This window comes from Chlamydotis macqueenii, chromosome 7, assembly GCF_036417535.1.
Source record: "Chlamydotis macqueenii isolate bChlMac1 chromosome 7, bChlMac1.mat, whole genome shotgun sequence".
Classification (NCBI taxonomy): Eukaryota; Metazoa; Chordata; class Aves; order Otidiformes; family Otididae; genus Chlamydotis; species Chlamydotis macqueenii.
This window is the reverse complement of record NC_141562.1, coordinates 35,310,554-35,322,327: the sequence shown is the minus strand read 5'-3', so window position 1 is coordinate 35,322,327 and position 11,774 is coordinate 35,310,554. Positions and strand designations below refer to the sequence as shown.

The 11,774-nt window shown below is 43.7% G+C and overlaps 1 protein-coding gene across 1 annotated transcript in view; it reads right to left on the bottom strand.

Annotated features, from left to right (window-relative positions):
• Window positions 1-2,040: 2,040 nt before the first annotated feature.
• Window positions 2,041-11,774, bottom strand: part of LOC104482601 (scavenger receptor cysteine-rich domain-containing protein DMBT1) — a 57,247-nt gene continuing 47,513 nt past the window's right edge. The window contains 2 exon segments of the mRNA XM_086752829.1: window positions 2,041-2,121; window positions 6,755-6,848. Of these exon segments, the coding sequence (XP_086608955.1) occupies window positions 2,041-2,121; window positions 6,755-6,848 (175 nt within the window).

The following is an 11,774-nucleotide window of genomic DNA, read 5'->3' as shown; positions in this document are numbered from 1 at the left end:
AAATAGCTCTAAGCCGGGCCTGAACAGTACAGTATGTACCAGTTTTCTTTCCTGACAGCAATTAAGCTATTTTATACAAACATTTTTCATTTTTGAATAAAAAAGAAATTTTAGAAACAGTCCAAAACTCCAGCTGAAATCTCAGGAAGATTTTATTCTCAAAACAAAGACAAGCAAATTCTTTATATCTTGTTATTTGACCCAGTTCTAAGTGCTCTGGATTTAAAGATTTGGATCTGAATGTCACGTGGAAGGCACAGAAGTCTGATATGCATGTGCCATTTCAGTGCACTTCACATCCATCTTATAATAAACCTATTTCTTCTTTAGCTGCTGCTGGACTTTCAATAATATTCTCTCTAGGAAGTGTGGAGTCCTGTAGAGAGAGATAATGTGTCAGTCTGGTGACTCAGCCAAACAACGTGCCCAGCAGTAAAGCTAATTGTCCGAGAAATCCCATGCAGCTGGACCATGGGTGTGAATGGGGAGTGGGGCCATAATTTGCGTTATCTAGTTGTAGGCACCTAATCTGTTTGTAAACTAAGCTCTTAATCAGTGGCGTTTCGGTGCAACTCTATTTGGAGCCTAGGTGTAGGGGTGGGAAAATATGGGGAACGTGGCTTCATGCAAATATGAAGAGGCATCAAGATTTGCTTTTTCAGCATTCCTCAGTTTCTTTCATAAAACAGCTCCCACAGAAGCCATTAGTTCCTGTGAACATGTGGCGGGCTGAGGGCTGTGCCGCCTGGCTCTTGCCTCGCCTTAGGCTGTTTTACACCCTGTCTAAGAAGTAATGGTGGTAGGGGTGAATGCTAGCAGGGGCAGAAGTTTTGTACAGCTAATCTGTAATGACAGGTGACAAAAAATGACCAGCTTCCCCATTAAACACTGCAGCTCCCGTCAGGGACAGTGAGGGCACCGTTAAAGAGGAGGTGGGAAGTCTTCAGTCCAAAGCTAAGCAAGCAGACTAATCCTGTGTGGCAGGAACCGGCAGTGATGACAGCAGGGCTGACCTTTGTGGTCCTGGAACAGCAAAGCTGTTTCCCAGAACATCTTCTTAAGGAATATCTATCAAAATGCACTCATAGAAAACAAACGGCGTTTGTCTGAGGTGAAATAGTTCGGTGCTGGAGGTTGGGTGTTAAGCTTTCCTCATGGAGTGACGTTTTGGTGCACAGGCAAAACTGCCCCTCCCTGGAAATAGCTTTTTCCAGCTTTTTTTAAACTACATATGAATTTCAGTTTGTGAAATTGGAACACACAGAGGTACATTTATTTGTATATGTGACACATTCTCCCTCATGCTGAGGGGCAAGTTCTCCATGCTGCTCTGCAGCTCCGACTGGGGAACTTTTCCAGCATTAGCAAATAAAAGTAAGCTCACCAAAGGCGTTTAAACAGCTAATTTTCACGGAAACCTGTCGCGTTATAATTTCCATGAGGATTTGGGTCTAACATGGTTTGAGGGGCTAAAAGCAACGAGGAGATGCAAAGCTGCTCTGGAGGCTCCTGCCACTGGAGGGCAGCGGGGCACTGTCCTTGGGGAGGGAGCGCCTCTGGATGGGTGGTCGGACACCACCGTGCTCCCGTGGGGTCCACAAAGGGGCCTCCACTTCACCGAATACCTTTAAAAGTATGCAGAGGTGAAAACAAACGCGTGCGTAAGAGACAGCTACGAACAGCAGGGCAGTTGTTTCTGTCTGCTGTTGGAGGAGATGTCTCTGCCCAAATGGAGATCAGGAGAAACTCTGGCCCACGTCAGGCACCCATCTATTTCATCTTCCCTTGCAGTTCTTCACTCGTGATCACTTAATGAGGTTGTAAACCATGACACCTGATAGCTCTTCTGTCTAATATTTGTAAAGAATTGCACTGAAATACCTTTGAAGGAATAAACTAGTGCTGACTGCCTTTCTCCCGTGTGTGTGTTTCTTATACAAATCCCTATCTGTATGTCTTCTTCCCTGAAAAAAAAGAAAATACTAGTGGGTGTGAACCCACAAAATGGTGGGTTCCCTGCAGAAACAGACCTGGCGTCTCTCAGCTAGTGGGGCTGATGGACCGCTGTGCCAAAACGTGGATCTCCACACAAGTGAACTCATCTGCTCCTTCAGGGCTGGCCTGGGGAGAGATGGGAAATATTTCAGGTGGTGAAACACCACTGGAAAGGGCCTGCTTAGCTGTTTAGAAAATACTGTATTTTGAAGCATGATGAAAAAAAAGTTTTGGTTAAATGTAGTAAGGACAAGTAAAAACATTTATTTTGGAAATGTCACTGTTTCATCAGTTTTATCTTTTGTGTCTAAAAGCAGAGAAGAACAACCAACTTCAGAGGAACTTTTGAGGCCTTCAAGATGTACATGTAAATGAAGGTTCTGTATTTTTTCTACTTTGAAAAAAAAACTAGGAATGAACATGGGCGTAAAATAATATATTGTCAGTGAGTGGCAAGGTGGAAAAGATGCAACAGGAAAAGTGAGCAAGCAGAGAAGCCAAAGGCTGCCTTTTTTTCTGCTTTCCCAGCCCAAATCCCTGCCGTTTCAGGAGCAGTAGGAATTACCTTCCAAGTGCTGTCCTTGCTCTTGAGTACACACGTATCTCCGCACGCCTGAGGTTAGCAGGCGACCGAGTGCAGTGTGTGTGGAACAAAGGACGATGGAAAGCCGTTGTGTGGCTTTGTGGTGTGATTTCCATCTGGAAATGCAGTATTCTGCTGAGGGTTGGAGACTCTGGGTGTGTGGCCGGTTGCTTGCTCCCACTAAGGCCCATGACATTGTGTATTTACTGCTGCTGTTACCCTTGCAGTCTATATGAAGCTGTCTAGTGCCCTAATATTTGTTGCTTAGCTGTCCAGACATATTCTCAATTATAATTACAGTGGATATTATCTCAGTTCTTTCTCTTTCCATCTCTTTCTCTGCCAGCCATCCCACTAAATTTAGTGCTGATAAGTTATGAAGTGAAAGGTGTTTTTGCACACTGAGGAATGTATGGAGAAGAGGTGAAGTAAATCACATCCTAGGTAATGTAACCTTCAGACAGGTTCCCTGAAATTTGTGGTGAATTTATTGGTAAAGCAAAGTGGAAACTTCACATGCGGAGCCACCTTCTGTGGACAAAACCGAGAATTGTGTGGTGGGTCTGGATTCCCAGTCCCAGAGGAGAATTGCCTTGCGACAAGGATGTCACCATCCAGCCTCTGGAAGCCCCAATCCACCCCTGTGAATCCTGGTAGGGAAAACCTTTGTCGGAGATGAAGGCCATGCCGGTGTGAGTGGGTATCCGTGATCTTGGCTCTGCAGCTCTGCAGCTCGACAGCTCATTTCATCCTGTTACCCAGCTACGGCGGTCTGTCAACACAGGTTGCTTATCTTGGCGTGCGCTGCATTCCTGCAGCTTTTCCTGCTTTTCACCTTCACATGGACAATGGTATAGTCTTCATAAAGAGGTTTTCTCAGCTTCTAGCAAATCCCTTCGATCTCAGCAGGTGTCATGGGTAGGGGTCACACAGAGTACCACCGGCACCTGTGACTGTCTCCAGCACCCTTTAAGCATTTGTTATGATGAAAATGGGGGTGGCCTTCTAGCGCATTCGGGATGCCAGGGAGTGAAGTGTGACTAATACCGCCTTTAAATGTCTTTTACCTAGATTTTGATAGTAAAATCTATGCAGTAAGAACAGAGACTAATGATCGAAGCCCACAGTCTAACTAGACGCTAACTTTGTCAAAGTTTGGTTCACTCAAAACATAAGATCCATTTATGAAAGCTACATTTGTATTTAGAGCTTTATCTTCTGAGCATCTGGGGAGACGGTAACGATTTCTCAGGATTTTGATTCAGAGACAGCTCTACATAAGAATAATCGATGCATTGCTGATTAAAAAGTGCACAGGGACAACACAAAATTCACCATGTAAATGGTCAAACCCCAACCCAAACAGCTCCCAAATTAAAGCCATTAAAGCTCAAATCGCAGAAGAGGAGAGAGGAGTACCCTGAGACGGTATTTCCACTGATTTTGATTAATTCACTCTTTCTGATATTCCTTCTCATGAGTAGTGTTCATTTAAGGAAAAAAGTCATTAGGGAAATTCACAAATGCTTCTCTGGAGAAAACACTGTGACCGTGTGAAACTCAAGGATTTTTAGTGCAATATTAGAGCTCTAGGAAGGACTTCAGCAGGACCCTTGCATGGTTCCTGCCGTCCCTCAGCCTCAGCGGCACCTCTGAGGGAGCAAAGAGAGGTTTGGCACTTTGATTTTCCTCAGGAAATTGATGTGGCAATGCTCTGAGTCTTGATTCATAAGGTAGCTGTTATTGAATATACTAGATGCAGGTGCAAAGCTGCATCAAATTTTGATACTGGATTTACTGGAAATAATAATTATAAACACGTAAGGCTGTGCAGACACACATGCAATAGGTACGGGAGCTACCACCAAGGAGTGCTTCAGTGGGACATCTTGGAGTGGCACCTTCTCCTGCCCCATGCACCCGTCTGCCCCGGGGAACAGCGCTGCGTGGTGGTGATGAGTGTGAGAGGTTGACAAGACATGGCTGTGTTCTCCACAGGAACTGTGTGAAAAAGCAGATATACGATTTAATTGTGACATTTTGGGCAACTAATGCAGTTAGGTTCTTGGTGTGGAAAAAAGGAAGATCAGTAGTAACCGATGTCACATGATGGAAGCATTTATTACTCATTTATGGTATCTTCTAACTACATCAGTCAATATAGAATCACAGAATGGTTTGGGTTAGAAGAGACCTTTCAAGGCCGTCCAGTCCAACCCCCCTGCAAGGAGCAGGGACATCTCCAACCAGATCAGGTTGCTCAGAGCCCCATCCAACCTGGCCTGGAATATTTCCAGGGATGGGCCATCCACCTGGGCCAGTGCTCCACCACCCTCAGTGTAAAAAATTTCTTCTTCTTGAGCTGACAAATAGATATGAGGTTCAAACATGTTAGGCCTCAAATACTGCATAGAAACGAAGCAAGAAATTATTTTGCATCATGGGTTCAACTCCTAATGATTTTTCAGCTACACTTTGAAGTGTATCTTATGGGAAATCCTTGACATTAAAAAGTAAAGCTTATGCTAGGGAAAACTGTTTAAAGATAGAAATAATAAGTTATGAAGTTGAAATGACCAAGTATTTCAGTTCCCACAGAAGCTGTGAGAGGAGGAAATAGACAAAACACACATTTTAGCAATCACAGTTCTTGTAAAATTAACTGTATTTTTAGAACATAATACTTCACCCTTCTTTGCAAAATGTATTTTTGTTTCAAAAAGTCTTCAACAAGTGGTTAATTAAGCTCTTTGTAACACATGTGTTCTGAAGATGACAAAAATGATGAGACATGTGATTATGAGCCGACTTTCCCTGCTAGCAGCTTGAAAATCAGTGGAGAACACCGTAAGCCTTCGCAACTTTTTAACCATCTGACAGATATTTTAAAAAGTTGCTAGGGTTAAATTTGGGTATTCTATGATTCTAAGTCTGAGCATGGCACTTCCCTCTTCAGGGGGATCTGACCCAGCCCGGGTTCCATCTTGTTGCTTCCTGCCCCTGGGCTGCAAAAGGGTTGTGACTCGAAACCTTTGGCTTTGGTTTATCCTGATTATCTCACTCAAATAAATAGTTTGCAGGCACTCAATAGAAGCTTTGTCGAGGTCAGGCGTGTGGGATTAGGACCTTAAGTTCATGAAAAGTCTCCTGTGTGAAAGCTTGTTGGTTCTACAAGGGCAGAATGTGCCTCGGGATGGCTTTTTGATGCCTCCCATGGTCTTGCTAGTAAGCAAATAGAATTGGTTAATACAGATCACAGGTGATTAAAACAGTGTGACGGTAATATAAAAGTATCGGAGGGACTCTGAGTGATACTGATTAAAATATTTTAAAAGTTTTTTAATCTTAGTAATCTTTTGAATCTTTGGAAGTTTACGATGACAAATATTGATTTAAAAAAAAAATTAAGGAAATTCTCTGTGCAGGAAAGAACTTTGTAACTGGCAAGAGAGCCACAATGCTATTGAGAACATTTCTCAATGTTTTTGAGAAACTCTAGAAAACTGGGATTTTTCTAATTTAGGGGAGCATTTTTCAATGGGACAAAATTAAAAATTAGTTGTGACTCTTCTTGATAAAGCAAAGATATTAGCAAATGGGATTGGCATCGTGGTGGCAGTCACAGTTATCTCTATACCACTCCCTGTAAGAACATTCCCACAGGTGGTTCTCATTCCCTCTGCACTGCAGATCATCCATGACAATATTTCTTAGGCTATGAGTAAAGATGATGTCTCCTGAAGATGATAGAGCATGTCCACAAGCCTGCTGGTTACAGACAACTTCTGTCTTGCTTATATCCTTGGAATCATCACAAATGGTCTCCCAAGTTCCTTTGCCAAATATCTGGACCTGGCCTTCACACTGCTCCCATCCTTTCACCAACCTCACTGATATTTCCTTGAAAGAGAAAAGATAATGGAAGTAGGTCCAGAGCAGGTTGTTCCAGGTCATGTCTAGGAGAGTGTTGAGTACCTCCAAGGATGGAGATCTCATAGCTTCTCTGGGTCCCTGTTCCAGTGTTTGACCATCTCATGGTAAAAAAAAAAAAAAAAAAAAAAAATTTCTTTTATATCAAGGTGGAATTTCCCAAGTTCTGCCTTGTGCCTGTTGCCTCTTGTCCTGTTGCTGTGCACCTCTGAGAAAAGACTGGCTCCATCTTTTCTGCACCCTCACCATAGGTAAGGCAATGATGGCACTCTTCACACTCTTAAGACTGACCAAGCTTGAGTCCATCAGCATCTTCTTGTACGTCTCGTACTCCAGCCCCCTGAGTAAATGTTCAAACCAGCTTCATCCAGGATGCCCTTGCCTCTCTTGTACTGGGAAGCCACACTCTCGTACTGGATGTGGTGCTACAGATCTGTCTCACCAGTGCTGACTAGAGAGGAAGGATCACCTCTTTTGACCCTCTGGCAGTGATCAAAGGGCGCATTGTTGGCTCATGGTCAGCTTGTCCACGAGGAACACCAGATCCTTTCCTGCAGTGCTGTTTTCTATCCAGCTGGCTCTCCGCCTGTACTGCTGCACTTCATGGTCTGAGCTGACGGTTACTGTCAAAGATATTTTTTGCTAAAGAGGAATGAAGGTGGTAGAAAGCAGGTTGTAAGATAGACTTCCATGCTATTCCCATCTCACCAGATACGTATGAGCACCCATTTTCAAGCTGCTTAGATGTTCCTTCTCTTCAGAGTCCCTGGGACAAAGCCGTGCTCGTGAAGAGAGCGATATTCCTGGATGATTCAGGCTCTGCAGGACAGCATCCACAGCAGTACTACTCTGAGTGACCGTTAGGCGCAAACTTCCGTGTGACTCTGTATATACAAAGTCAAGCCTAATTTATCCAGACCTGACATTTAGATGGGTGTAATTTGGGGAAGTTCTTGGCTTTATTCTCTGTTAAGCAGTAACAGAATAGAAAAGCTGGTCATCTGTTTGATACCTGGGCTCCACTGGTGTATTATTAAATAAAATTAGTTAGTTATCATTATGTATTTTTTCCTACAATGCATTAAAATACAATACAATACATGTGTTTTCTACATTACATTAAAATAAATTAAAATATTTGGTGGCAGCTTCAGTTCTCAAGCCAGCTAAACACCCAGGATGTCTACCAGTTTGAGTGGGCTTGGGTACAGGTTACAAAATTTCCCAGTATTGATTTTAGAGGAGAACACAAGAGACGTCCTCCATGCAGCAGTAGCATCCAAACATCGGTCAGCACGGGACTCATGTTAGCTGGGTTCCCTGTGACGGTGATAAAATGTTTCAGAATTTATAAGGATGTGGATTTAAAGGGGTGTGCTCTGCAGTTTGACCAGGCTTTCTTTTTTTTTTTTTTTAAGTTAGTGATTTAATACAATGGGGATTTTTAATTTTTAAAAAGATTATCTCAATTTCTTTTGGCAAGAAAGTTTTTTTTTTCTAATAGCTAGATTTTTTTTTATTACCTTAATTATTGTTTGAAGCCTTTCTCTTCTGCGGGACCAGGGATGAAACCCTCCCCTTGACACATCCGATGGCTGGCTCGGTGGGCTGAGAGGGTTGCAGGGATTTGCAGCACCTCCAGCCCTCACCTGCTTGTGCTGTCCAGAAGCCCGGACAGAGTGAGCCCCAGCAAGGAGAGCCCTGTCTGGGGAACCTCTCAGGGCAGGGGTGTGATGAGTTGGCTGAGGTCTCAGCCCCATGCTCCCACAGCTCACACAGCACCTGCTGCTGCAAGTGTTGCCCGGGCAATGGACAGCCTTATCTGGTAGGAAATAATTTTTTTTTTTTTCAAAATGCAATGCCAGAAACCCCTCAACACTGTACAACAGTCTGTATTTCAAACAGTTAATTTTCAGCTTGATCTGCAAGTGTCGTTCCAGCTGTCGTATTTCACAGCCTTGGGGAAGCATCTCATGTGACACCCGATTAATCCCTGCGCTGTTGGCAGAGAGTAGCCCACTTGTCTTCCTCAACAATACATTCCTTAGAGAAATCCAGTGAACTTTAATGAAACAAAGAAGGCTTGTTCCGCACTGGCAAGGCTCAGCTCAAGTGTTTACTCTACATGCACAGTGTGCAGCTCTCAAATGCACGCTGCCCAAGCTGCTCAGGAGCTTGAAAATAAATTGGAGCAACAGGTTTCGGTCACCCTCCTGCAACTGGGCTTCATGGTTGGCATTCTGAGCCTGTGACTAGGGATGGCAGGGTCCAGCATTTTGGAAGGAAGGCCTGGCTTGTCTACATTAACATAAATTCGTGCTCCCTGCCAACTGTTTGGATGGGAGAACAGAGACCTCAGATCAACATAACTCCATTGTCATTGTATCTCATGCAAAATGCTCTGCTCAAATCCAGGATTAACAATGGAAGATGGTGGTAACTAATGCCAAAAGCTTCAGAAACACCTCAACAGCCCCAGCTGAACCTGTGTATAAAGCTTTCTAACTGAGTAACTTCAGCAAATGAGGAGCCCTCAAGTCAGGGTCCTTCTGAGCTACGAGCTGGTCAGGCACAGAAGAAAACTGAGTCTTTGTGTGGAGTACCTAATTTTAGTTGCTGCCTAAATTAGAGAGTGATAAGCAGAGGTGATGAAGGAGATAAGGCAAAGAATAACAAGACCTTGACATGCACTGGGAAGTTATCTGCATGGTAGGAGCAGGGATGAGAATGAAGGAAAAGAAGCAGGAAGAAAAGAAATGAGTCCAGAGGAGGCCATGAAGATGATCAGAGGGCTGGAGCACCTCTCCTGCCAAGACAGGCTGAGAGAGTTGGGGCTGTTCAGCCTGGAGAAGAGGAGGCTCCAGGGAAACCTTAAAGCGGCCTTACAGTGCCTAAAGGGGGCTACAGGAAAGATGGGGAAAGACTGTTCAGTAGGGCCTGTTGCGATAGGATGAGGGGTAATGGTTTTAAAATAGAGAGAGGTGAATCCAGACTGGTGTCCTGGTTCTGGCTAGGACAGAGCTCATTTTCACCTGGGCTGGGGGAGGAGCTGGAGCTGGTGGCCCCTGTGGCTGGGGACACAGTTGGGACAGGTTACTCATTACCCAACAGCTGGGATATTTTACCCAAATTGGCCCAGGGGCTGTTCCATCCCATGGGACTCCTGCTCAGGGTATAAAGTGGGGATGGGGCTGGGGGGCAGGTTTGGCTGCTGGGGAGGGAGCTGGGCCTCAGGATCCACTGTGGGCTCTTGCACTGTAAGTTTTGCTTTCTTTATCAGTTCTCTTCCCTGTCCCACTGCAGGGGAACGGTGAGGGAGGAGTGAGCAGCTGTGTGGTATTTTAGCTGCTGAGTAGGGCTAAACTGTGGCAGGCTGGATATGAGGAAGAAATGTTTTACGCTGAGGGTGGTGGAGCACTGGCCCAGGTTGCCCAGAGAGGTGGTGGATGCCCCATCCCTGGAAATGTTCCAGGGCAGGTTGAACGGGGCTCTGAGCAACCTGATCTGGTTGGAGATGTTCCTTGCAGGGGGTTGGACTGGATGGGCTTTAAAGGTCCCTTCCCACCCAAACCATCCTATGGTTCTATGAAATGAAAAAATCACACAGAAAAATCATAAGGCACTCATTTCATCTTCATTCAAGTAGATGGGTTTCAGCCTCCAAGGCTACAAAACAGTGTTCATCTGACTGCAACTGTTCAAATCCCAGGCTTTATCTGTTTTATTTAGTCACTCACACACCTACAGAGAACTTCCTTAGACCCAACAGGTTTGCATGACTGTATCTGAGGACAACATACGGCCCTTGCAGTCTTCATGTAGAAAGAGGAGGAGAGAGAGAAGCCATCTCTCTGAAACTATAGTTTCTGAATACCAAAAAAAAAAAACCAACCAAACAAAAAAACCTCCCCCCCCCCAAAAAAAAAAAACCAAACAAACAAAAAAAAGAAGACAACAGTCACTCAACCTTGGTATATTCTTTAGAACAGTAGTAGTGCAATTAATTTCTACATTGCAACCTATGACTAATCCACTTATTTCAGAAAGATCAATGAGAATTCTGCTTGGATGGGTACCAGGTGATTCAGGGCAAAAGAGGTGATCCAAGTTTTTTTTCTAAGAAATGAAAACAAACCTTACTCCCAGTGACCCAGCTGGGCTAATGAGAAGTTTCGTCAGCTAGACATGACTTATTAAAATATGCTTTTTTTGTGTCCTAGTTCTTCAGCCTGAGACAGAAAATCTCTGAAAATATGTAAGCTGCTTGTGAGAATTGCAATATCTCCTTATTTTTTTTTCCCAGCTAGCTATAAACTGCCTAAAAAAGAGGGAAAAAAATTAAATTTAAAAACCCCATAAAAATACCAAAATAAGGAAAACCAAATAAATAAGGAAAACATCTTTCCTTGTAACAGAAATTGTGTAAAAAAATTGTGCTTGGGTTCAGGGATGCTGGGCAGCAAAGAACTGCAATTCTTTTTGTCTTGAACTTGTCACCAACACAGGGCAGTGGTGGGTCAGCCTCAAGAAGTGCCTTTGCTCTTTCCTCTGAGTTTATTAAGCGTGGTGGACAATTCAGCAACCCCGCTGAGTCGCTGGCTGTGTGATTTCCTGTTCAAGGTGGATTCTAGTGCAATCCTGTTGAAGAAGCTTGCCTGTGGTTGGTGAGTCTAACGGAGTTGTTAAAAAATTGTCAGTCAAGTGAAAGTGATTTCCAGAGTATATTCATTTAGCTGTTTAATTGGACACCTAAGTCAGAACTGTGAGCAGAAGTTTATGCTCAGCTGCTTAATTCAGCTTCATGTCAATGAATATCCGTGGGATTCTATGGCAAGGAGTGGGGAGAAAGTAATAAAAACAGGAAAAAATAGTGTTTCTTACCAATACTCCACAAACCAAATCAGCTGTTCTTTAAGTCTTAATCTACGAAACATGGGTATTTGTTGTTAACAACTGGAAAATGAATCTACTTGTGAGGTATGGGATCCAGAAAAAAAATAATGTTTGTTTATACCCAATTATAAATATTTTAATAGTATGTTCCTGGGAAGGAGGACTATAGAGTTGAATTATCTGTCTCATATTCCAGTATTAGAACAGAAAGATAAACAGGACACCAAAGCACAGGAAATTCAACATGCAAGCAAACAATAACTTTGTTTCTGAGCTTTGCTTTAACCCAAACATTGGCCAAATAGAATCATTAGGGTTGGCAGGGCCCTTTAAAGCCCATCCAGTCCAGCCTGCCTGCAAGGAGCAGGGACAT